Raw genomic sequence first — 24,937 nt, forward strand, 5'->3', positions numbered from 1 at the left:
ATCAACCTGACCGTGTACATTCCTCGAAGCTGCATTAATGTTCGCGGTATTTAGCGTACCGATAGGGCGACGACCAATAGGAGAACCTCTCATGTCACTCTGACTTTCAAACGCCTCCGAAAACATTCTGTTATCAACCGCTCTTGGACGAGTAGCCTGAGGTTGAGAGTATAGCCTTGACTGCCGGATATGCGAAGGTATGGTCCTCTCTCTATTTCCTGCAATAATATTGTTTAGCATTCTCAACTGGGGCGAAATGACTTCACTCCAGTTTGACTGACCAGGTTCTTGGTTAATATTCCTTATCCCATGTTGTCGGTTTGCCATTCCAGGTGTTCCAACGCCATGGTTTCCATCCATATGTCGCTTTGGGCTATGATGAAACTGATTTATACGTGACGTGGTCTCTCCTACGCTGGGTGAGTATCGGGCATAAGCTGTTGCTGGAGCTTGAAAGCTAGTATTGCTCTCATTTTCTATTGAACGCAGGGGTTGGTTGCGTTCGGAGGCGGCCAGCAGTGTCTGGTCGGCGGAATTGAAAGCTGCAGTCTGAACTGATGATAAGAGCGTACGGCGCTTGAGTTTGTCATACAGCTCCTGCAATTGGATACACTTGCGGCTCTTTTCACGTAGTGCCTCGATGACTTCGTGATGCTTGCGTTGGAGGTCATCTTGCTCAACCGAGAGTGCTTCGTTATATAAGCCAGCTGTACGCTAAATTTGAGGGTATGAGCATAAAGCTTACCTGAAAATCTATGTTGCATATTCGAAATCTCCGAATTTGCATCATGGATTAGCTTATCCATTTGATTGCTTAGAACTGTGTACTTTTCGGTTAAGCTTTTTGAGAGATATTCCTGATATACTCTGCCTGGATTAGCTTAAGCTCAGAAAACCGCGGAGATATATGCACATCTCCTGCGTAGCCTGGTAAGTCCAAAACGCAAGCCCTCTGCTTGCACACTCCATTATAATCGTAGGGTTCAGTCCTTCCAAAATGCAAGTCTTGAATTCCTCCGTGGGATTGAGTCGGGTGAAAATAACATCATCTGGGCTTGCCAATGCTGATTCACAGGCAGGGCATATACGGTTGGCATCTGCATGCTTTGAGAGACTGTGTGCTTCTATGCAACGAACACAGAAGATATGACTGGAGGAGATAATCGTCAGCTTCAATTGAGATCACCGGTGAAGACTTAGTTTCTTCCGACCTGCAAGTCGTGATTACAGCTTGATCTTGAAGCTCTTTGCGGCACTTGAGAGAATTGCATCTAAGCTGGAAATCCATTATGGAATTTATGGTGTATGTGAGGTAAGTTGCTCGTCTGCAAAGCAACCTTGATAGCAGGAGGGAAAAGAGCAAAGTTGTCAAATAGAGAGAAGAATCAAATGCTTAGAAAAAAGGGGTTCTGCTAGAAGATGTAATATACCGAGTCGCAAGAACAGGTAGGTCATAGAATATTTGGAATTGAATGGAAGCGAGGGTAGATGGTTTTGCAATATAAGGTGCCACGTGAGATGTGACAGTCCATATGGCAAGTATTCTATTCATAAACTTATGAGACTTCCGTTCAAATTAGAGTAAAGATAGGCCGATTTTTAATGGTACGTTCATATAGGTTGAAAGGAACCCTCTCCTATAAGCTTTGGTGTAATGCAAATACGTCCGAAGTCTGCTTGAAGTCGGGGCTGCGAATAAAAAAATTACCTTCAATGTCAGTGAGCATTTGCCTACAGTTTCACACGAGTTGTATTAGAATAAAGAAATGTTAAATCCATAAAAAGATATTGATCTATCCTCCGTCTTGCTGTCAGCGCAGCAACTGAATGTGACTGTTTATCCTGATAATGCCCGAGGAAGGCTGGCCCTAAAGTGGCTTAGCGTCAGGGACAGATGTCGGAGGTTGAACGGGATCAACTCCCGATGTCGATCTCTACATGTCCGACTTAAACTCCGTCGTCATCCTCTTCTGATTGTGCATGCAAATACTTTTCCTTTTTGGCTGAATTTGGATAATCGGCGGACGGCAGATTTGTTTTCTGTATAATTTTTCGATAAGACCAGCTCAAGCACTCTGTCTAGTTGTTCAGTCATTTCGCAGCTCAAGCCGCCATGAGCTCATCTCGACCTCCGTCTAATCCTTCCTCGCGAAGCTCTACTCCAAATCCTGCGAATTCCCGGTTTACTTCACAGAGTACAACTGCAGAAGACCTCCTCAAATCTCAAACTGTTGGATTGGTTCACCTTTCGGATTTCAAGAAACGAAGGGTTGAAGTACTGGAACAAAAGGAACGGGAAGCGCAAGATAGAACATTGGGAATTGCTACTCCATCCTCAGCATCGGGCGCGGCTACGCCCTCTGAACGGTAATGTCAAGCTCCGTAAATCAGCGATGCGAAATTTAATCATCAAGGTATAGTGGATCAACACCTCAGCCGCCCAAAAAGAAGAAGAAGACGGTGGCCAAGGGCAAACTATCCTTTGGCCTGGATGACGAAGAAGAAGACTCAAGTACCTCTACTACTGCCTCACCAAAGCCGGGCACGCCAGACGTGCAAAGGTCTGAATCAACTTCACCCAACCCTGAAGATGGAGCTGGTGTGAAGAAGAAGCGGCTTGGCCCCAATGCCAATGTTACCGTCGCGCCCAAGGCAATGACCAAATCTGCGCTTCTTCGCGAAGCGCAAACGAGAGAACAATTGCGAAAAGAATTTTTAGTGATGCAGGAGGCTGTCAAAGCTACGGAGATCCTCATGCCATTTACATTCTACGATGGCACACATATTCCTGGCGGCGTCTGCAAAGTCAGGAAGGGCGATCACGTATGGTTGTTCCTTGATAAGGCACGTAAAGTCGGCGCTGAACTTGCCGTTGGTGGCGGCGGAGAAAAGGCCAATCGTCGAGAATGGGCTCGAGTTGGGGTCGATGATCTAATGCTCGTCAAGGGCGATCTCATCATCCCACATGTAAGTCGCATCGAGAGCCAGCTCAACAGGGATATGACAATATTCTAACTTGTTACTAGCATTATGATTTCTACTATTTTATTGTCAATAAGACCAAGGGACGGGATCAAGTTCCTTTATTTCCCTTTTCGTCCCAGCCGACCTCTACCACGCCATCTTCCTCCCGGCCTGAAGATGAGCCGGACTTCAATCCTCTTTCGAAACCACCAAAGCAAAAAGAGAGCTCTCGCACGCCGCTTGATCCGCGATTGGAGGGGTATGATAATGACCCGACCCTGACCAAGGTTGTCGATCGACGGTGGTATGAACGTAATAAACACATCTTCCCTGCCAGCACCTGGGAAGAGTTTGATCCGACCAAGGACTATACCTCGACGATTCGAAAGGACACCGAGGGAAATGCATTCTTCTTTTAATGAGAAGATGATGATAACAACAGTTTGCATGGGTCATGATCGAGCTCAGACAATGAGCCGTCGACCATCACGACCAACGCAGTCAGCTCTGGCTTCTAAATCCCGAGCTCCCCATCTCTTCGCCCCATTGTCTTGACTCTTACGGTCTCGAGCCACATAATGCTGTACGATGTTCACCAGGGTGCCCAGGTCCAACATGCCCAAGAAGCAAAGATGACGAGCCAGCCTGGCCAAAGCACGAAGAGAAGCATTGGAGACGGCGAGAGGAGCCAGAGCATAAAATGATAAAAGCATGCATCGCGGAAGCGCTCTGAGCGCTTCCACAATTTGTGCACAGTCGACAGGGTTGTGGCGATGAAGAGCGAGAAGAGGTGGAAAAAGGTCGTGGTCACCGTGACCATCAAACGAGCAATGGAATGAGACACCAGCGACGAAGCCACGAGCAACGATGTCAAACTGCTGGAGGAGCATAACGAAGACAACATTGCCTGAGATGAGGCATGAGCCTGTGCCTGTGCCTGTGCCTGTGCCTGTGCGGCTGCCTGCGCCTGCGTCTGAGTTTGCATCTTGACCGAGGACTGTTGCTGCATCTTGTTCAAAGCCGGTCGGCGATGAAGCAGCAAAGAATATTTAAATCGTTTAGGCCTTCTTTCTCGCCGTGGCTGCCGCCACTGAATATTGATTTCCCCTCTCTCGATAACTTTGATAAAGGACGGCTTCGACTTCCGGGACCCTGATCTAACCCCGCTTCACCAAACGCCAATCAGAGTGCCACGTGCGTTTCACCTAAAGGACTAACTAGAGACTTGAGCTGTTGAAGGTCAAGCTCAGTGTCTACCGATACTTGATAAATCGGACAATTTCAAAATCAAGGCTATTTTTATTCTTCAGGTAGTGATCGTCGTTGTTATCGATTTAAGCGCACGTCCAAGGATATTGCCCCGACGTGGGATATAATGCTCAACCGAAGTCGCCGTTGATTGAGTGACGATTTGAATAGATGCCGGATGAGTAAAATGCAATGAATGCTAGTCGCTGGAACGCTGGAAGTTATGCAATCAAATTCGTTGATAAAAGTGGATTCGTTTCAAAATAGAATGAATGAGTTGGACAACAATAATGACACTGTTGAATGTGTTTTGGTATTATTCGGGAAAAGCGGGATGTGTTGTCCCGTGTGTTGACAACAGACAAGCTGCAATGCAAAAGGATAGAGGGGTATGTGGGGTCAAAGAAAGGGGCGGGTTTATTATGGGTTTATGTCCCCTCGTGGGCGCGCGCCGAACGTACGAGTTGCAAAAAAAATGTGATCTCATCGGATTCGGTCCATTCCTAATTATTTTGTGTTCCTTCCGCTTCGTTCGCCCGGTCCTTCAACGAGCGAACCAATGATGCCTCCCATGTGATCTGATCAAGTGTCTGATGGGCCGATCGCCCGTCTGACTTTCTGCCGGTCCGATAAGACACAGTTAAGGTTTTTCCCATTGGCTTTTTCCCTTTTACCGCTTTTAGTTAAGATTCTGTCCCTCTTTGGATAAGTTTCAGGCCCAATGTCTCAAGCAAGTTTCACTGTACCCAGGCCTGATTAGCCCGAGAATTGTCGATGGGTCGGCTACTGGACAGGTACTTCTTTACGCTGCTTTGCTGGGACCTTTGACAAGGTTTCTGCAGAGTACTCCGTATTGGGCCACTGGTCGAGGAACTCGGGATTCGAAAGTCTAGGTTGGTGCCTAAGCTATATGCTTGATGCGTGTTTTCTTTGCGTAAGTGAACGGTTGCAGGGCTAAACAAGTACCTAAATCAAATATGTTTTCGAAGTAGCTCGTGTACCGTAGTAAGTCCGGTATGTTATTCAACTGAGCAGCCATGAAGGAACTTCTTCAGCCATTTACTTCGTTCTTTATTCTTCATGCGCTCCGATAGAGCAACTGGGTTATTGCTGTAGCCTTTTGTATTCACCGCCTTCGCTTCGATATCCTCTTTTGCTCTAGCGTTTTGTCTCTCGTAGAGAACCCAGGTCACTTGGTATGGAGGCAGCATGACCCAGGGACAAAGACGAGGATAAGGTTTCTGCCGGGGCCGTGAAGGACCCTTTTGAGGTCATGACACAATCGACGTCATTAATTGTAAGAATTGATCACGAGTTCTATTGCAGATCCTAGAACAGACGATATCTTGTCCTTTGCGATTTAGCTAGATGAAGTCATCGTACTTTGGCTCTGGCCGTTTATGAGATTACGTTACGTTCTCCTAAGAGCATGGACGTTAAAGTGTAGTGGAGCAAAACCAGAAGATCTTTTCATATTGAAGGCTAATTCAATCATAAAATAAAATAAAAGATAAAACTATTAAAATAACATGCTGCGCGAATGTATAAATGCATTGATATATGCTCGGAGAACAAAGATGTGGTTTAATAGTATCATACGTAGGGCTGTGCGTGGTTATTGGGGAAAAAAAAGAGAAACGCATGAATCGAATGTATGATAGACGACGATAGACCAAAGGGTATACAGTACGTTCTACAAAAGTGGAGGACACTGCTCGAGACCAATTTCATCTATTCTGCTCAAATTGCATGTTGTATCCCCCTGTGGCTTCGTCTTTGACCATTTTGAAGTTGTCAGTTGAGAGACCAAACGGTTTGAGGATACCGTTGCCGAGCTAGATTCGAGTCAGCGGTCATATTATAGAATGTTTCGAGGAAAATGAGTGTAGGTTCGAACAGGCAAAAGAACATAGAGCAGTACTATGAAAAGAATGCGGAAAAGAATGAAAAGTATGAAGGAAGAGGAGGGAAGAGGAAAGGAGGAGCGAAAGAGGAGAAAACAAACCTGCTTCAATTTGGAAAACATCTCTCCCATCTCTTTGCTCTTAGCTTCTTCAATACGCGCGGGCAATGTGCCAAGTGCTTGTCGCACAATCTTCTTATCTGCTGTCGGGAGGCTTGGCATTGATGCCAGTTCTTTATAATCTATGCATTTCAACATGTCAGCCTTACTCTATTTTGAGTGCTTTTACTGCCTTTCAAAAGACTATTTCAAAAGGTGGAAGAAAGTCGACAGGATAATAAATACCTTCTTCGGCACCGGCAAGATTTCCCCAGCCCCCTTCCTCGCTTCTTCCTCTTGCGCGACGCATTAACGCCTTGGCACGTATTCTGTCTACATCGTCGTGGGTCTTGCCACTTCGTTCCAAAGCAGTAGGCTCGGAGGTTTTGGCATTGGTACTGGTACTTGACTCCTTTGCCGGAGGAGTTTCCGCGGTTCCTTGTCCATCATCCTCATCGTCGTCGCTAAGCTCCTCGACTACTCCCGATGTATTCGGATCCAGTTTTGACTTTTTTTTTTGTTTCTGTCTTTCCTTGCCATCCTTGGTACTTTCGCCCTCGGAGTTGTTCTTGTTTTTCGGTGGCCTTGGATCCAAGCGTTCCAGTGCGTCAAGGGCTTTCGTGGCGGCGGTGACGGCTTCTTTCCAGTCTTCAAGTTTCAAATGGCATGCAGAGATGTTACTGCGCAACACTGCGATTTCATATTCCAGATAGTTTGGGCAAGAGGAAAGAGCCTTGTCGTATTCTTGTATAGCTTCGGTGAAGCGAGACGACCCGAATAGTGCATTGGCTTGGAGCTTTTGCGAGTTGGACTCTTTGAGGAGGGCCTAGAAAGGGAGTAGTATTAGTTTTGGACTAGAGGTATCTTCTGCGCATGCGTTTAGAGTGCTAAAACAGATAAGAACAAGAGCGCAGAGGAACATCAAAGGGACAATCCAGTACGACCAGAAAGTGTAATTATGGACAGGGTGACGTTACCGCTTCTTCTTCCGGGCTAAAGCGCGGAATCTCAGTTGCTTCTGGGACCTCAGGCGCGGAGGTTTCAGAGCCCCGGCTAGGTTGTGTTGATGGAGTTTCAGCCATTGCGAATCGTATCTGGGCAAAAACCTGGGAGCTCCTGGAACTGCGGTCGGTTGCAAGTAATGACAGTTGAAGCTAAAGGCAACGTCGTTACGTCTTCCGCATGTGCAAGCGCTCGGATCAGGCAGATCAAAATTATCAGATTAGATTCAACTGATAAGATTGGGATAACGATAAGAAAAATCAACTGATAATCGGATTTCCATGTGTCACTCCGTCCTGGACCCTTTCTCCCGCGAACAACCTGCGTTATTTTACATTTCCATACCTTGCGTTGGCCTCAAACAGCCCGTTTCCTTCGCATTTGATTATCGTCTTATTATTCTGAGCCAAGCACAAGCAACCATGTCGGCTGCTACATCAGAGTACGTCCTTTTGTCACAGCCAATCTCCCCGCTGCAAATAGTACCCCTCCGCGGGGATATCTCCAATGTCTTAGCGCAACAAATGCTGATTATCGACCAATGATCATAGATTTCCTCCCGTACGGGCATGCCTGTTCGACATGGATGGGCTCCTCATCGACTCTGAGGATCTGTATACTCTCTGCACCAATGCCGTGTTGAGAAAATATGGCAAGCCCGATTTGCCATGGAGCATAAAGGCGCAGCTACAGGGACGGCCTGGCCCGGAAGTACGTCGTGCATTTCTATTTGCCTTCATGATACCTGCATCTTTTACCCGTCGCTTCCTTCGTCTACCTCTCGCACTACCAGCATTTTCCCCTCTTAGCTTTTGTGCTACTTTCCCGCTGCAAGCCGACTCTCGAGCCTAACTCCTCTCTAGGCCGGCCGCATTTTCCGCGCGTGGGCCCAATTGCCCATTACTTCCGATGAATTCATGGATCAACAAACCGTGCTTCAAGAGGAACATTTCCCCAAAGCCCGTCCTCTTCCCGGCGTGCCCGAACTGCTCGCCAATCTCGACAGCACGCAGAAAAGCAGCCCGCGACGGCCGACGCACATTGCGCTCGCCACGTCATCGAAGCAAAGCAACTTTACGCTGAAAACGACCCACATAAGCGATCTCTTTGACAGACATTTCCCCAACGACCGACGTATTCTCGGCGACGACCCGCGCATCCCCAAGGGCCGCGGCAAGCCAGCGCCCGACATTTATCTCATGGCTTTACGCCTACTTAACGAAAGCATCCGTCGCACGTGGGAGGAGAATGGCCGTGTAGGCGAGCCCGAGCCGGAAATCACTCCGGAAGAGTGTCTCGTGTTTGAAGACTCAGTGCCAGGCGTCGAAGCGGGTCGCCGGGCAGGTATGAGGGTGATCTGGTGCCCTCATCCGGGACTCCTGAACGAGTACCGTGGCAGAGAAGGACAGGTCCTGGCGGGCTTAACGGGAGAGTATAAAGAGGATGACGCGACACAGAGCGCGCCCGCTGCTCTGGGTGTCAATGGCAATACCAGTGACGACCTCCTGTCTGGAAACCCGGCCCAAGCCGAGCGCTCCGGAATCAAGAGTTCCAGTGTCCACGGCACGCCTGGCGAAGTTGATGATGGCTGGGGAGAGTTGTTGGAGACATTGGTGAATTTCCCGTATGAGAAGTACGGCATTCATGTCCAGAAGAAGTCAACTTGATGGGGTAGAGAGAAGCGGTTGAGCTCAGATATCTATACCACGCTTCCCTTTCTTTGGATGATTCTTCAACATATTCGAATTGGCAGATTTGGATTCTGCGGCAGCATTGTACCACCGCCATTTCTCTGGTCATTATTATCAACAGCATCGGCATCAGCATAAGTACTCCCCCTTATTATACAGAAAAGTTCAAACTATACCCGGGGGGAGTGTACAAAACCTTCTCCAGCCAAAAGGATGATTTGGGCTCGCCGTATCATCTCCTGAAATTTGGTCGCAGTTGTATGGGGTTGAACGAATCGATTGGATCTAAACCTAGATGTCACGTTCAAATACAATTTTTGGGTTATGCAACGATACAAACTAAGAAATAGAATGGCATTGCACTGCGTTGTACATATTCCAGCTGCAATAAATCAAAGACCTGATCCTTACAAAACTCGACGTCACGTCACGCACAAACACGGAGCTGTAAATCAGCACCTGCGGAGCCTGATGAGAGAGTAAAATAATTATTTGCAATTAGAATGAACTATGAACTAAACGCCTCGCAGTCCCTTGTCCCGTAATAAAGGCAATAGTGCGTTGCCTTCGAAGTATCGCTGATATTAAAAGCATATTACGCCATGATATGCCAGGATATGCCATGCTTGAACGCGAGATTTCCTGATAAACGCTTCAACATGCAAAAGGCACAAATCATGCCGCTCCACATGTAAATGTAATAAAAACGAAGACAAATCAACTCGAAGAAACCATGAAAAAAGAGAAACAATCAAGCGAACAAAACAAAACGCCCGGCATGAAAAAGCCGATTAAAGCACATACCGATCCGAGCATTGGATTCGCGAAAATTGACAATTTGAGCGGAGAGTGAAAGGGAGGTGAAAGGTGATAATGGTTTCGCCGTCAATGATTCAAATATGACGGGTAGGTCGCCCGGGAATGTTTGCAGTTAAAATGTTCCTGGGACAAGATATTGCTTCTTTTATCCTGGAAGATGAGGAGAAGGACACATCTCTCTCCAAATAGTATTTAAGATCCTGAAGATAGCGGAGATTAGAGAAGGCGGTGAGTGATAGAGAGCAAACTGAGTATTGAGAGTGAAGTATTCCTGACGTATTCCGTGAGGTAGAAGGAATGCGTAGACTGGGCTCGGTCAAATAGTGTTTCCCGAACCAAAAGAGATAAAGATTAGATGGAACCCGGTAGACAGACAAAGCATGTAAAAAGCTGACAATCAGATTCAAGGCAAATGTGGATTCATGGGCTGGATATGATACCACCAAATCCGTTTCCCCGTCTAGTCTTCCGTGACCGTAAATGATACCTCATGCCGATTCTTTTTTTTTTCTTGTTGTTTTTTCTTTTGATATTTTTTGGCAGTGCTTTTTTCTTTTCGTGAGTTGAGTTGAATGAGCTGAGAAAAGAAACCTGGAAAACAAAACAAACATCAAGGGGGCAGAAAACTTATCAGAGGAGAAAAAAGTTAGGACGTGAGTATGAAACTCCCAGCTGTCTCTCTCTAGATTGACCCAGGTTCTTTCCAATCCGATGCTGTTAGCGATGCCGATGAGAAATTTTAGCGACGCAAGGTCCCGCTTCTATCTCTGGGTGAGAGAGCCTATTCCAACCACATGGAAATAGGAACCCGAGTTGCTTTTGTGATCTCTTAATCGAGTATCTCCGCCAACCTTCTTTGTCTACCAAAGTAGCCCAGGCTAAGATGTAAACCGCAATTCCATGAAAATGCAATATGAATGGTGAAACGAAGCTGACAAACAAGGAAGTGAGAAATATGCTTGAGAGGAAAAAATTATTCAAGTTCAATAGTCAAAAACGACATGACCTTCGGATTCTGCATTTCAGATCATCTCTGCTGTAAATATTCGCAAAAGCGAGAAGCGCTGTTCGATACAACAACCAGATTAGTCCCGTCTGGATTCTGGATTCTTCCGATGGCGACGCGTACTTCTGATCGGCTCATAATCAGAATCGGTATCGGATGTCGGGCGCTTTCGCTTTGTTCCTTGAGAAGCCGTGGTGGAGTCAACGTCAAGGGCGCCAAGATTCGAAGATGCCAAAGATGAGAATGGGGTAGTGCGGGGATCGAGCGAGACACTACCGCTTCCGGTAAAGTACGGAGGGCTGCCAAATTCGATTGAAGTGTCAGTATTCATAGTTGGGTAAGGACTAGTTAAATTGGGGTAGGCGGATTGACCAGCCATGTTGGCGCTCATTCCAGCATCCTGGCTGGACTGCAGAGAGGCCTGCATAGACTGAAGCGCGGTTTTTTCCAAGGCCTTGCTTTCAAGTCTTTCAAAAATCTCTAGATCCCGTAAAGCGCTATTTTCATAATAATTTTGGTCGATAACCGTCGTAATTCCCTTGCCATATGTGACTGTCTGCTTGTCTTTCACATACAAGCGCTGAGGAGATAGCCGTGATAATTCCAAAAATTTCCCCTTATTGTCAGGGCGGTTGATGTACCGAAAGATTTGCTCAGCTGAGCCGTCAAACGGAGGTTCCGTAACTATCTGTTGGCTTGACTGACGCATTTGCGCAATCGGTGCATTATCGGACGGGGCGGAAACGCGAGAACCGAGACTGTTATCAAATGTTAATTGGTTTGCGAGAGTAGGGGGCTGCGGCGTGTTTGTGTAATATTGAGAATCATTGCCTTGCCGTGGAAAATTGGAGCCCACAGTGGAACCCTGGAACGGGACCAATTCAGTGGAAGTTTGAGGCGGCGCCATCGTCGGGCCGCTCTGGTTGAGGAGAGACGGATCTAGATAGAGATCTTGATCGAGCGTTCGCTGTCGAGGGTGAACCAGAGCTGGGGCAGGCTGCTCTTGGATCCGACTCCCGGCGTCCAACGTGGAATTATTCTCAGCGGTTGCTCTTTCTTGTGCTGGAGGAGATATGGAGTTTCCATGCGTGGATGCCCTTGAAGTCTCGCGCTTTATCGACCTAGTATCCTCTGGAGTGTTTTCCGCACGAACACTCGGATCACTTATACCTTGCCTCAGAGCACCTTCCATTTGCTTGACTCGTCTGCCGGCACGAATGACATCGGCTTTCCGAAGGTTGACCTTCTTGTTAGAAACGGCCCTCTGATTGCAACGTTAGCGTTGCGGAGGTAAAGAGCCCTGCTAGCAAGCTACTTACATCCATGTGCGCCTTTGGATTGTCGACTAGACCATCGATATATATCGAATCCATCAAGCGTTTGCAAACCGTCTTATGAAACTGCATCGGAAAAGTCAGACAGAACTGCCATTACTAAAAAGATGACATGAACACCTACCGTCAGAGCTTTGCAAACTTCCTCAACACGATCGCTTAGAGTAGGAAAGTCCGCAACAGCTTTGTTAGACGTCCGTTGCCATTCAGGTACAAGAGGGCCCCTCTGTTGTCGATCAATGCATTTCATCTGGACGAGGACAGCGTCAATATATTGAACAATGATAGTAGAATTTTTTGACGTGCTTACAAGTAATTCCCAGCAGACAGCCTGTATTTGTTTTGCTGAGTACTTTCCAGTATGAAAGCTTCGCCACGCTTGAGATGGCTTATCAGGTGTGCCAGATTCTCCTGGTGCATTATCTCGTGTGTTTTCTAGATTGCTCATGGCAAGAAAAAGTCGCTTCACATAGCGCTGGCAATCGTTGTTTGTCCGCGGTATGGTTGGATCACCGCCAGCCCTTCGTCGCTCAAAGTGAGAGACCCTGTACCGCTGAACTGTTCGCCAATCTGCAAATTCCTCCTGATACCCGTCGTTGTGCTTCCGACCCTGTGGAAGATTGATCGCCGGTGTGGGGTTTTCAATGTCAGGATAAGGAACGTTCCAGGAGCTTGAGCCACCATTATAATCGCGCTCCTCTCTGGCAGCGACCCTTGGAATTTCAGTGGCTGAATCTCTAATTCTGTTGCTGTACCGCTGCTCCTTTTCTTCGTATGACCGGCCCATTTGGGTAAACTCAGGGTGGTAATCAAGTGAGCCAAGGTATGGGTAATTCTGGTCCTCTGTAGTAGTAAGGTCCACCGGCAACTGAGCTTGAATGTTCGGCTGATGAGGATTTGAGACTGGATCAAGGTACGTCTCACGTGGCAGTCTCGCTTGGGTTTGACCTTCAAAGTGGTGAATGTCTAATGGTCCATCAGGGGATGCCGAAGTCCTAGATGTGGTTTGGAGTGTGAGTGATTCAGTAGTAGGAATGCTGACTCGAGGTTGAGTCGGTGACACAGGCATCGTCATTATTCCCCCACTTGCGGTTGTGGATGGACCTGGCATGATCGCAGACTGACTTTCAACCTGAGGCGTATTGTAGAAGTATTGTGGATGGGGTGCCGCCGGGAAAGGATTTGTTAAGTCTGCCGACGCTTCTGTTCCAGTGAGCATAAGCGGTGGAACTGATGCCTGGCTAAGAGGGTATTGGCTTGCTGCTTGGTTGTTAGTGACGTAGTTGAAGTACGAATTGTAATAATTCGATGGGAGGCCAGGGAGACGATTCGAATTTAACCACTCAAACTGAGACTCGTCCAATGCTTGATCAGAACTTTCCAAGCCTTCGAAAGGTAGAGGCGGCAGAATGTCTCCTGACACGTTTTCGTCTTGATTTTGGGTGTCAGAAACAAAGTTGGGATTCAACTCTCCGAAAACGATGGAAGTGTCAAACTCAGACTCGTGATCGTCCATCACTGCAGAGTACTTGAGCCGAGCGAGACTCAACTACCTAAGCGATGGTGAGTGTTTCTAGGGGTAAAAATAGGGTCTCTCCCAGCACAAGCAAAGACAGGCAGTTGAGCTCGCCTTCACACAACGTGACTAGGCACCAGGACTTGCTTGATGATAAAAATTTCGGGTTGAGAGAAAACAATTCAAAGCAACGGATTGGAAAGGAAGATGCTGAAAGTTTGCAAGAACACAGAAGCGACTTTTCTCAATTGAGTTATGCCCGTTTATTGATGCCTCGCTATTGACATAGCCATGCATGAATATCTAGCGGCTGGACAATAGACCTCAATTGAGCGATTGTCGTTCTGGAAAATAGGGAAGTACAGTAGGAGCGAGGAAACAATAGGACCAGTGACTGACTAAAGTGAAAGGCACTATTACTTACCAGATAAGACAACTGGGCCCAAAGCTTCCGAAAGGTCTACGTAAAAGGCAATCTCACAGGGAGCTTGCTTCCACCCCACAGACTGCGCTGCAACATCAGTTGAGTAAAAAAAAAAGCAAACTCTGGATCGAGACAAATGTATCAAATACATGAAGGTCATCGCATGCCCTGGGATTGAGGCGATCCAACGGAGATTCAAATTACTTCGAACCTACCTGCCCAGTCCAAAAACGCACTCTCCCCTATCTGCCCGTAGCAGCCAATATTACTCCGAACCTTCAACAACAATGATCGGGAACGGGTGCTGACGGAATACGATGAGAGCTGACTTGGCTTTCGAGGCAACGAGTCCAGAAAGAGGCACCGTGACGACGACAAGTACAGATTGTATCAAGACCAAATGGCTCCTTACGAGCCAGTGACGAAGATTGCGGTAATGAAGACGTTGTTTTTTTTCCAAGACCAAAATCGAAAGTAACCAAAAGAAAGTTAAAGGCAGGAACAAAGCGAACGAGCAGTCGAGGGGCCAGGCTATTTGAATCCCGGCCTCCTCTGCATCTGTCTGTGAATGCAGCGCCAGACAACATTTCGAATGTGTCATATCGTGAATCTGCACAAACGGTATCAGCTAAGCGTCACAGAAACTGCGTCACGAGCGCAAAGCCAGGCTGTGAATGCACCTTCAAAATATACCTGAAGGCGTGATACCGTGCATACAGATCCGATGACACAAAAGTGCAATGACGTGTACTTTGTCATAGCAAGGCTCTCCGGCATATCATATTCACAAGTCGGAACAATGTTCTGCCCTGAACCTGATCGGAGGAAAAGCTTGCAAACAAGCACAATCGACAGCAGTTTAGATAGAGGATGCCGACACATAGCAGAGAAGAATCGAATTTTGCCATAGGTAAGCAATCTTTATTGAATGATTTCTAGATAATGTTCCATACAGCGTTATCGAACCCCTTGGCTTTGACTGTCCATCTGGTTAGCGACAAGCTTCTTTTATAATAGAAATCAGAGGCGTTTCTAACAAACCAAGATCAGGAAACCCCGAGCCCCGGAAGGATGAAACTATCGAATGCATGCTCACCGATCGATCAGGGGCTCTAGGACTATTTCGTTATCAAGCAAACCACAATTTCGATCCTTAAAGAGAACAGGTCAAGAAGTTTGTAAATTTTCCCTATAATCCGTGATTATTGCAGACCTTGGCTAACCCAGACCAGGATCATGTAGACTGGAAGATCATTCGTTTCAGCAGAATGCTCAACTAGCTTTCGGAAGGCACCAGCCCAAAATCGAATCCGAATACACTGAAAGAAAGAAAAAAACAGATCACGAAACATCGTCTTCGAATTTGCCGGCACGTATTGCCGCAGCAGTATATCAGAGCTTCGTGTACAAAAGTCGAATCCAGAGCAACGTTCATTTTCGTATTCATCAAAAGGAGAACAGCTGTAACAAGAAGATCATCAAAGTGTCAGCGAAAGAATACGAGCTCGAACAAAACATAAATATGGATATCCTTAAAAGCATTTAACCACGTTGCTCCATACAGTAGTATGGCAGCCTCATGACATAGGTTGTTTAACAAGCAAACCAGAAATAAGAAAAGAGTGGTATTGCCGATTCAACCTAAAACAAGAATAATGATGCGTATATGACCAGAGAACTAGGCGGTCGTCCATAGTGCATTCAGAGAAACTGAAAACCGATGAACAGAGATATAGGAAACCTAGATTAATCTGAAAGTCTTCTGAATCGTCAAGAAGAAGACCAAGTAAGGAAACAAGAGCAGGAATGCCACATTGAAATAGAGATCGTAGAAAGCTTAGATGAAGGCGTTCCGCGGTATAGCAGCATCTTTCTGATGGCTTGCTCAGTTGGAAAACAAAATCTCCCAAGAAATCGGATCAAGGAATATTTGCAAAACAATTTCACATAAAATTTTGTTGGAACTATCTGGAAAAAGTACAATTTTTCCACGACGTTTTATTTACCAACGTCACCTATGTAAAAAGAGGAAACAACGAGTTGGGAAAGAGCAGTCGTGAACGTTGTGGTGCGGGCTTCGCTTACCCGGCTACGCAATTTGGCTGGCGAACAGGGATGCCCATGCACAAGGGTGCACAACGATGAAGCTAGGAAAGGCGAGAAGTCATAACACATCATACGGCATTAAAATTTGAAAGAATATTCCATGAAGCATCAAGTATATACTGTCAAATTAGAAAAGTTCATTTTTTGTATGATAAACGTACAAGGGGTAGCATCCAAATACCGCTGACCCCTACAGATTCCCGCCAATCCAGCAAATAACGCCACTGATATGCAAGCCCGAAAATTGCTCAAGAACCCTAAAAGAAATCCGAGGTACAACAATAATTTTACCAGTTACGACGCGGAGCTCCCCTATTTCGGGCATTGAAGTTTCCGCGATTGGCATTTGCGTCTCCACCCATCATCGGGTTGAAACCGAATCCCATCTGCTGCTGGTTGGGCTGGCCAAAACCCTGGTTGCCAGCTCCAAAACCCGGTGGCTGACCACCAGGGCCACCTTGGGTTGGAGGGCCCTGAGGCATCTGTGGCGTCGGTTGCTGCATGAACATACTGGGATCCATCTGCGTGGGATCCATGCCAGCAGCCATGAATTGCGCCATTTGTTGCATCATTTCAGGTGGCATGTCCGGCATGCCAGGCATTGGAGGCATGGGCATCGGTGCTGCTGGCGCGCCAGGCATTGACGGCATTCCGGGAAGACCAGGCATTCCAGCAGGCATGCCGAGCATCATTTGCATGTCATCCATCTGCTTCCTTTGGTCTTGCACTTCCTTGCGTAACGACTTTTGTTTCAAGCAATACGTTGCCCAAGTAAATTCGTCAAATCCGTAGTTAAAATAATCCGAAATATCAGATCCAGGGCGCCGCCACGGTTTGTCAAGTTCGGCCAAATCTAAGCTGGTCAGCACCTTGTTGGACAACTAGAGCTTGGACTCAAAGTACCTTCATCAATGTCAATATCCGTGAGTTTCTTTTCCGAGGAGCCGTATATGGGAATCGCATCGACGTCGAGAGTAGAAGTCGCGACAGCAGGGTACTCTGCTCCAGACTTTGGAGGTGTTCCTTTGGCCGGGGTAGTCTCCCTTTTAATTGGTGTTTGTGCTTTGACCGTAGCATCGGAGGAAGCTGTTCGAGTGGGAATATTCTTGATGGAGCTGTATCTCGATGGTTGACTTTCCACATGGCATGTCAGTGTGCTGTTTCAATTCATGTGGGGAAAAGTAACTTACGGAGGCGGCTCAGGCATTGTTCCATCTTTGTGCTCCGTAATGATATCGATGTCCTTTGCGCGATTAGCGAAAAATCCAAGACACCGTTTACAATCTCTTCGGACATACAGAGTCGCTTTCCTCCTCCTCTTCGTCCTCTTCCTCGTCTTCATCTTCTTCTACATCCTCCTGCTTTACTTGATTGCTCACGGGAGCTCCATTCGGTCCATTCTGAGTCTGCTGAGGGCGCTGCTGCAACGAGGAAATATCAGGAGTAGTCTCCTGAGGAGCGTAGAAATCATCGTCTTCTTCCTCCATCGTATCAAAGCTTTGGAACAATTCCACCTGCGACGTACACTGAAGCTACTAAAGCACACAGTATAAACCGGCGTCGTTGAGGAAACGCGCCGGGACGACCGGGATGCTCGCTTGGATACCCCAATTAGGAAATACGGAATCGGTGTTTGCGACCCGACGACTCCAAGCTGGGCGTGAAGGTTTACTCTACCGGCAGGCCAAACCTCCAAAACTTTTTGTCCCAGCAATCAACAAAGATAACGAGAAGGAGCTCAAGCCGCATTCATCTAAGGAAGAAGATACTGCTGGACTTTCCTGAATCATGTCACTATTCAATAAGCCCGGAGGCTTGAGCCTCAACACTGGGTCAACTGGCGGCTCGTTATTGTAAGTATAGTCTGTCCTTGAGTTTCTCTAGAATCTTGCAATATCTTCGTCGCATTCTTTAAGCTCTTTGAACCTCTCAAACCTTATATACCTTTTATCTAACCCATATGTTTCTAGCGGTGGTGGCGCCAGTACCAGCTCCTCACAACCCCAACAAAGCGGCGGCCTCTTCGGGTCGTCCACAGCCAATCCATCACAACCCCAGACTGGCGGAGGACTCTTTGGCTCAGCAACCCAGAAACCCGGAGGACTATTTGGATCATCAACTACAACATCTTCTCAGCCGCAAACTGGAGGCGGACTTTTCGGAGGCGGGCAAACTCAGAACCAGAGCCAACCGCAGCAATCAACAGGGGGCGGTCTATTCGGCGGATCAGCCGCGACGACGCAAAACAAACCTTCTCTTCTGTATGCTTTCTCCCATCCTTTCTCTATGGGTCCTGTAACTTTTCCCCCAGCAATCGCAAACAACAAACTAATCTTCTTTCAGCGGCACAAGCACCACGACTAGCACACAACAACCCCAACAACCAAGCAGCCTCTTTGGCGGCGCAGCTTCTACAGCGCAAGCACAGCCCCAGAAGCCCTCTCTTTTCGGCAACACCACGACTACTCAACCAGGCCAACCTTCTGCCCAAACCGGCGGCACCGTTCCTGGCGTGAAAATTGACGTCAGCAACCTGCGCGGCACCACACGCTTCAACGACCTGCACGAGGAGCTGCAGAAGCAAATTGAACAAATCGACAACTTCATCCTCCAACAAATGCAATACAAGGACCAATGCGACGCGCTCATGCCCAAGCACGAAGAAGCACTCAGCTACATCCCCAACGACGTAAACTACGTTTCGCAACGATTCGAAACGCTACAGCGGGCGCTTGAAAACGACGCACAAGCTGTAGACCACGTTCGAAAACTCGTCAAGCGCGATGCTGCTGATGCCCGCCTCTCCTTCCGCGCCATTGATAACCTCAAACTCCCCCAACAATACCATTACACTGGCATGTGGAATTCCACTACCGGCATCGCGTCCTCACGTACTGGCGCAGCACCGGGCGCAGGCGCCGACGGCAAGAAAGCCGAAGATGCTGCCCTTGAGGATGACGAAATCGCCGGCACTGGACCCAGAAGCGCGGATCTCGTGTCCTACTTCTCTGCCCAGGCAGACGACATGAAGCGCACCCTCGCAAGCTATACGTCTACAGTGCAAGAAATCGAGTCCCACCTCCGCGGCGTCGAGGCCAGTACGATGCAGCAGATGCAGCAGTTATTATTCACTCGGGGCCGCGATGGCGGACAGCGCTCAGCAGAGGACCAGATTCGCGAACTCGCTGCTGTGCTTAAGGAGTTTGAGGCCGGCATCTTCGGCGTCGCTGGCAAAGTCGGCAGCGCAAGAGAAAATGTCCAGGAAGCCATTCTCGGTAGTAGTAATGCCGTTGGTGGTGGGTCTGCAGCGAATGTTCCCGGATATGGAATGGGCTTTTCGAGTCGAGGAGGAATTTATTAGAATGATTGCATTTGTGGTTTCTAGTTTATGAATGGACCCGGCCTTTTTCTGTTTTATTTGTTGATTTTAATGGCATGGCTCTCAAGGTCAGAAATAACACGGTTTCTACAGACAGGACAGGATAGATTGAGTCGCCGTGTCTGACGGAATAGCATCACGTGTTGCGTGTTCTGCATCGGCATTGCTTTCAACCTAGCGCGTTCATTCTCTTTTTCCACCCCTTTTCATGCGCTGTTTCTCTTTTATGGTTCATCTGTAAAATACTCTATTTGTTTCTATGCCTGGAAAAAAGGATACGGATTTTGGCGTTAGTAATGCTAGTTTAAACCGCTTATCTTTTCTGACTGGATCCAATCGAAAGATTGTACTTTTGCAAGGTGCATTTCTCGAAGTGTAAGATAATAAACACGTCTCCCTTGGAGCTAGAGATGACGTGTCTTTCGGTGAGTCCGATGATCTTCAGTCAGATCACATTGCCCATCAAATCATTTGAATCGGATGTGGTGGGAGCATCGATGCGTTTCAATCAAGACTATGTCCAGCACGCCGATAAGCAGATCTAGTAGATGAATGTAATATAGACCGTATTCGTTTCATCTTGTAGCAAGTTTTGCAGTGGTGATTTTCTTTCCATGAAGCGTCGGGGAAGATTCCTCGTTAGGAAATTTAGTCCATCTGACGAGGGTCTGAAATTATCAAGGGGAAGCCAAGGCTCAAGAAATATTGATTGCCCTGCAAATCTCCTTGCCGTCAAGGAAATGGGATCATGTTGCCGCTTCCAATCTAGTGCTATGCACCTCCTTGTCAGAGTCTGCTGCAGACCGATTAGCGTTCCCTTGGAGCGACGCGATATTCCTGGGGGAGATCAATTTGAGACCAGGCTTTATGCGCTGTAAGCATAATGCTAAGCATGAATTTGATCATGCACCACATCATCGCCAGATTGGGAAGCAGAGAGGAAAGGTCACTGGATCAGCAAGCCAAAGCAATCGGCAGCTATCAATCTGTCTACCGTGAATTGACAAGGGCTAAACAGAGGTAGTCTCATCCAACTGAGCCAAAAGAAAGGAGGGAAAGAACAGAATGCAACAAATCACTTGAAACCCCATGATTGGCCAGATACTTGAAGATTTTGAGGTTGACAGACCTGATTGGAATTGTCACCAGGCAGGGTCGATCTTCAGCGACTTTTGAGGAAGCGCTATTGGGTATCTCGCATCTCCGATTGGCTGGCGGGACGACCACAAGTGATATGAAACTCTGCTGACCAGGAATGCTTTCAGGCATTCCGATAATTGAAAATGATGGTGTGAGAGATTTCTTTTGCTCACGCACACAGATTGTTTGACCGCCACGAGTGTGTGAATCCCATGCAGAGGCGCGGATCGTAGCCTTGTCTTAAGTCCATGACACTAATATTCAAGCGCTCTCGGCAGGTGAATTGCTCGACTCTTGGGACATACCTCGAACTAAACAACCCAAGCAAACATGAGCCCATAAAGCAGATTTTTTCAATTCAGATAAATTAGTATGGATTTTAGATGAGTCGATGCCGTGCTTTTGAAAAAACCGACCGGGTCACATCGTTTGGTGAGTTGCTTTTTCGCCTTCGCTTCGACGACTAGAGCAACATTCTGCCATTTTGCACCTTATCGGTCCAGGGTGGTTGCTGAAATGATCAAACGCAACAGCCGTGGCAAAGGACGAATTGCCCCACATACGCTAGACAACTCTTGGTAACAGAATGCCGACTGGACCGATTTCCACCTTTTCGAGCTATCATAGCCCGTTCAAGTCGGACGATGCACATTGAATGCTGAACACGGTCGTTCCAAGTGCTTGTCTATTGAATTGCTGCATTATTCCAATAGATTTCAGCCAACAATCCAAAAATGATTGTGGAAAGAGAGAAGAACTGTCGTTGCAGTAAGGTATTACTATGACGATCGGTTAGTCATTGGGACTGTGGGGAAAACAAGGGGAAAAGTTGTCGTGTGAGTGGTGGGTGGATGACATAAGCAAGCGAAGGGACGTCACCCGTTGATTTTCTGCGGCGAAGAGGGAAAACACGAGGCTTGTGTGACTGCCTCTCTTCATCATCACACTCATAGCCTCTCGGGCCAAGCAAAGATGTAACAGCCGACACCGCTTCATCTATTGATTGAATGATGACTCAAATACGAACTTATACTAGACTGAGAGACTTGATGTGAGCGGAAAAAGTACAGAGGTACAGTGAGTGATGCTGAGATTCGACATTGAGTTATGCTCTTGCGTGATTGCTCTTGGTCCGTGCGTTGAGGGCCGCCTCCTTACCCCTTTCGATGCCTCTTTCAGCCCTTTTACTCCTTTAGCGCCTCTGCCTTGAAGTCTGATTCGGCCTTTTTACGCTGACGCTTGGCTTCAGGTTTAGACGTTTCGTCTATCGTTGCCTATCCCCCGGATAACCCACGATGCTGATCAACCACTTTGGAACCTCGCTCCCTCCCTCCTCCGAGGCTAGTGGGAGACGGTTCTTCCGGCTTAATTACTGAGAATAGCTTTTCTTTTTCATTGAGCAGCATTCTTTGCCGATGCTGATTGCGTATCCCTTTTACCGCTCAATTGGTTCGACTGCTAGAGCTCCCCCACCATTTGCAAAAGCGTGAAAGAGAGATAACATAACCATGGATACACGTCTTCTACTCTGATTGTCACTGATTCTAGTGTTGCTGACCCAGCAGTGTAGCATTTCCTGAAGCAGTTAAGATTTCGCGACGGCCTCCGGACACTTACTGGTTCAGTCCACCGTCCTCAATATGTTTCATCCCGCAATTGCTCGTGCTCGATCCGAGCGATGGTGCCATCCTGCCATTGTTTGACTTACTCCGTATCTCTATGGAAATCATTGGACCCCCCTCCTCCAACTGGACATTAGGGTATATATTACCATGACGCCCTCCCTCAGGAAAGCTCTTGCATTTATCTTCCTATATCTCTTCATCATTCAATAGCAATTCCAAAGCATTTTCTAGACATATTTTTCTTTACGCTGGCCATTTGATATATCACTGCTCAAGCTCTCTGTTACTCCGCCATGGCGCCTTCCCTCACTGAGACCGTCACTGAGACGCCTGTGACGACCAAGCTCGTCCAGCTCTCCAAGCCATCCAACAATAAGTTCAACTACGTGCCCGGCCGCCAAATCATTGAGTCTCACGAAGACTACCCACACGAAGACCTGCGTCCTTCGTTCCCCGACGTACACTGGGATGAGCTGAAGGAGGTCCCCTACGCGGACAAGGGTCTTCTCGGTGACCCTACCTTCCGCAACCTTCTCGAAGACGCCACCGATGTCTTTGACTTCACCCCCAAGATTGGCACCGAGGTTCATGGCGTCAACCTGGCCAAGCTCTCCGAAGCTCAGAAGAACGACCTCGCCCGTCTCGTTGCTACTCGAGGCGTAGTTATGTTCCGGGACCAGCCGGAGCTCGATATTGAGTCTCAACGCGAGCTGGGTGCCTACTATGGTGTTTTGCACAAGCACGCCACCACCGCCACGCCCAAGAATGGCATCGACGATGTCCACGTTGTCTACACAGACGAGGGTTCCAAAGACCAACGAGCACTCTTCAGCCCATCATTCCTATGGCACTCTGATGTAAGATTTGGATCCCAAATCTCCTAAGCTTATAAAACCCCAATCACGTTTCACAGTAAGCTGACAACATATGATATACAGGTCACCTATGAGATCCAGCCTCCTTCATACACTTCACTCAAGGTCCTCACCGGCCCGGCCCGTGGCGGTGGTGGCGACACTCTCTGGTCGTCTCAATACGCCGTCTACGACTCCCTCTCACCCCACATGCAGAAATACCTAGAGGGCCTTACTGCGCTTCACTCCGCCCAAATGCAGGCTGACGGATCCCGGGCATCTGGCCGCCCCGTCCGCCGTGAGCCCGTCGTGACCGAGCACCCCTTGGTCCGGACCCACCCAGTCACTGGCTGGAAGTCTGTCTTCTTCAACCCCGGCTTCGTCACCAAGATTGTCGGCGTGCCCAAGGTCGAGAGCGAGTTCATCATTCGCTTCCTGACCGAGATTGTCACCAGCACCTACGAGCTCCAGGCCCGCTTCCAGTGGAACAAGAACGATGTCGCCATCTGGGATAACCGTATTTGCGTACGTCCAACCTCTTTTTTTTTTTTTTTTTAGGTTTTCCGCCCCTCCAAATTTTATCACATACTAACCTCATGTTCTGTAGAACCACTCTGCAACATATGGTTTCCGCCCTCACCGCCGGCACGCTGTGCGTGTTGCGTGCCATGCTGAGCGCCCTCGCTTTGATCCCGCTGGCCGGTCTCAAGAAGAGGAGTTCAATGCCACGTATGGCCTTCCTCAAGTCAACAAGGACGGCACCGGTCAGTCCAACTACAACGATTAGACTCCTGGGGAGTCCTGTCAGCTTCTGTTGCAATTCCTTCAAACGGTTTTAATATTAAAACCGTTTATAACTGTCTTTCATCAAAACCTTTGGTTATGTTGAAAATTTTGGGGCTGGACCATTAGGCCTTTTTTTTTCCACGATAAGATGAACTTTTTTACTTTCATTTGCATCATTCTTTAACATGGGGCATTAGCGGTTAGCGAGGCTGGCGTTTTTATGGGTTTTTAATTCTCCAAATTCAGAGTGGCGGGTCCTGGAATATCTAAATCAGACTTATAGTGGAAATTGATTCCTATTTTCTTAAACTTTTCTTATTCATTTTTTTTTACAGATATTGACTTGCATGTGACTAAATGAAACACTTATATATCCAATTCATGCCTCTGAACTTCAGAATTGTATTCCAATATGTCTCGACTCGGGAGGTAGGCGCGAGCTACAAACATTCCCACGTGGGCTTTGTGGTATTAGATACTGAGGAACGAGTTTAGAAGAATGGTATGATCGAACAGTGGTTCAGTGGTTTTCGGGAAAAGCTAGTGATCCTCTTCATACGCCAATAGAACAGATGTGGGACAGTGAGAGAAATGGAAAAAATTCTCCTCCGATGAAACGATTCTCGTACTAAATACAAGCAAGACCATCCGGGGTATTCTACCTTTCTGAATTCCCCTCCCCACCTTCCCTTTGACCAATTCTTCCGACTTCCACCATCTCTTCCATTCGACATCCTGAGGACTTCCTGCCACGCGCTTTCGCCGTCTACTGGGCTAGATGACATGAACAGGGAACCGTGACTCGAGGCCTCTTGACGCCGGCTTTGCGGCTGCCTGCTGACTGCTCGCTGGCTAAGAAATGGCTTGTTTGTCATGTCGATTTTGGGCCGGGAGAGGGGATTGCGCGAACTTGGACGGGCCCCCTGTACGAGGCTTCGTAGACATTGCAGCGTCTAACTGAGCGAGTCGAGCGACCCTTGTAACAGCCTTCGCTACGCCCCTGGTCCCTTTTGACAGCAGCGAAGCCTCATACAAGGGGCG

The 24,937-nt window shown here is 47.7% G+C and overlaps 9 protein-coding genes across 9 annotated transcripts; 4 read left to right on the top strand and 5 right to left on the bottom strand.

The window, feature by feature from the left end:
• Nucleotides 1-558: 558 nt before the first annotated feature.
• On the bottom strand, nucleotides 559-1,288 carry L228DRAFT_214835 (hypothetical protein; the record flags this gene model as incomplete). Its single annotated transcript, XM_018330053.1, has 4 exons — nucleotides 559-689; nucleotides 746-867; nucleotides 914-1,150; nucleotides 1,212-1,288. Coding segments are annotated over 4 exons (567 nt in total), but the record flags the coding sequence as incomplete, so codon positions are not given.
• Nucleotides 1,289-2,113: 825 nt separating this feature from the next.
• Nucleotides 2,114-3,383, top strand: L228DRAFT_271131 (XAP5-domain-containing protein; the record flags this gene model as incomplete). The annotated part of the gene is made up of 3 exons (XM_018335491.1): nucleotides 2,114-2,367; nucleotides 2,421-2,967; nucleotides 3,027-3,383. 3 exons carry the CDS (start codon nucleotides 2,114-2,116, stop codon nucleotides 3,381-3,383), a joined length of 1,158 nt encoding a protein of 385 aa, XP_018184870.1.
• An 18-nt stretch (nucleotides 3,384-3,401) lies between these two features.
• L228DRAFT_41426 (hypothetical protein) lies at nucleotides 3,402-4,228 on the bottom strand. The gene is made up of 2 exons (XM_018336572.1): nucleotides 3,555-4,228; nucleotides 3,402-3,512 (listed from the first exon to the last, which is right to left on the bottom strand). Exon 1 carries the CDS (start codon nucleotides 3,971-3,973, stop codon nucleotides 3,557-3,559), a length of 417 nt encoding a protein of 138 aa, XP_018184871.1. The 5' UTR covers nucleotides 3,974-4,228; the 3' UTR covers nucleotides 3,402-3,512; nucleotides 3,555-3,556.
• A 1,510-nt stretch (nucleotides 4,229-5,738) lies between these two features.
• On the bottom strand, nucleotides 5,739-7,345 carry L228DRAFT_263661 (putative tetratricopeptide repeat protein 1). Its single transcript, XM_018334510.1, has 4 exons — nucleotides 7,192-7,345; nucleotides 6,461-7,040; nucleotides 6,218-6,357; nucleotides 5,739-6,047 (listed from the first exon to the last, which is right to left on the bottom strand). Exons 1-4 carry the CDS (start codon nucleotides 7,294-7,296, stop codon nucleotides 5,940-5,942), a joined length of 933 nt encoding a protein of 310 aa, XP_018184872.1. The 5' UTR covers nucleotides 7,297-7,345; the 3' UTR covers nucleotides 5,739-5,939.
• A 205-nt stretch (nucleotides 7,346-7,550) lies between these two features.
• Nucleotides 7,551-9,331, top strand: L228DRAFT_250904 (HAD-like protein). Its single transcript, XM_018333430.1, has 3 exons — nucleotides 7,551-7,658; nucleotides 7,768-7,927; nucleotides 8,080-9,331. Exons 1-3 carry the CDS (start codon nucleotides 7,639-7,641, stop codon nucleotides 8,881-8,883), a joined length of 984 nt encoding a protein of 327 aa, XP_018184873.1. The 5' UTR covers nucleotides 7,551-7,638; the 3' UTR covers nucleotides 8,884-9,331.
• A 1,480-nt stretch (nucleotides 9,332-10,811) lies between these two features.
• Nucleotides 10,812-13,582, bottom strand: L228DRAFT_241563 (hypothetical protein; the record flags this gene model as incomplete). Its single annotated transcript, XM_018331336.1, has 4 exons — nucleotides 10,812-11,996; nucleotides 12,052-12,132; nucleotides 12,191-12,316; nucleotides 12,377-13,582. 4 exons carry the CDS (start codon nucleotides 13,580-13,582, stop codon nucleotides 10,812-10,814), a joined length of 2,598 nt encoding a protein of 865 aa, XP_018184874.1.
• Nucleotides 13,583-16,297: 2,715 nt separating this feature from the next.
• On the bottom strand, nucleotides 16,298-17,785 carry L228DRAFT_263664 (Fip1-domain-containing protein). Its single transcript, XM_018334511.1, has 4 exons — nucleotides 17,411-17,785; nucleotides 17,303-17,355; nucleotides 17,016-17,245; nucleotides 16,298-16,965 (listed from the first exon to the last, which is right to left on the bottom strand). The coding sequence occupies exons 1-4, from the start codon at nucleotides 17,597-17,599 to the stop codon at nucleotides 16,400-16,402; spliced, it is 1,038 nt and encodes a 345-aa protein (XP_018184875.1). The 5' UTR covers nucleotides 17,600-17,785; the 3' UTR covers nucleotides 16,298-16,399.
• Nucleotides 17,786-17,809: 24 nt separating this feature from the next.
• Nucleotides 17,810-19,768, top strand: L228DRAFT_263665 (hypothetical protein). The gene is made up of 3 exons (XM_018334512.1): nucleotides 17,810-17,965; nucleotides 18,083-18,373; nucleotides 18,456-19,768. Exons 1-3 carry the CDS (start codon nucleotides 17,901-17,903, stop codon nucleotides 19,471-19,473), a joined length of 1,374 nt encoding a protein of 457 aa, XP_018184876.1. The 5' UTR covers nucleotides 17,810-17,900; the 3' UTR covers nucleotides 19,474-19,768.
• Nucleotides 19,769-22,549: 2,781 nt separating this feature from the next.
• Nucleotides 22,550-23,897, top strand: L228DRAFT_254354 (TauD-domain-containing protein; the record flags this gene model as incomplete). Its single annotated transcript, XM_018333825.1, has 3 exons — nucleotides 22,550-23,113; nucleotides 23,195-23,635; nucleotides 23,718-23,897. 3 exons carry the CDS (start codon nucleotides 22,550-22,552, stop codon nucleotides 23,895-23,897), a joined length of 1,185 nt encoding a protein of 394 aa, XP_018184877.1.
• Nucleotides 23,898-24,937: the final 1,040 nt, after the last annotated feature.

The sequence above is a fragment of the Xylona heveae genome (assembly GCF_001619985.1).
Source record: "Xylona heveae TC161 unplaced genomic scaffold L228scaffold_13, whole genome shotgun sequence".
NCBI classification, from domain to species: domain Eukaryota; kingdom Fungi; phylum Ascomycota; class Xylonomycetes; order Xylonales; family Xylonaceae; genus Xylona; species Xylona heveae.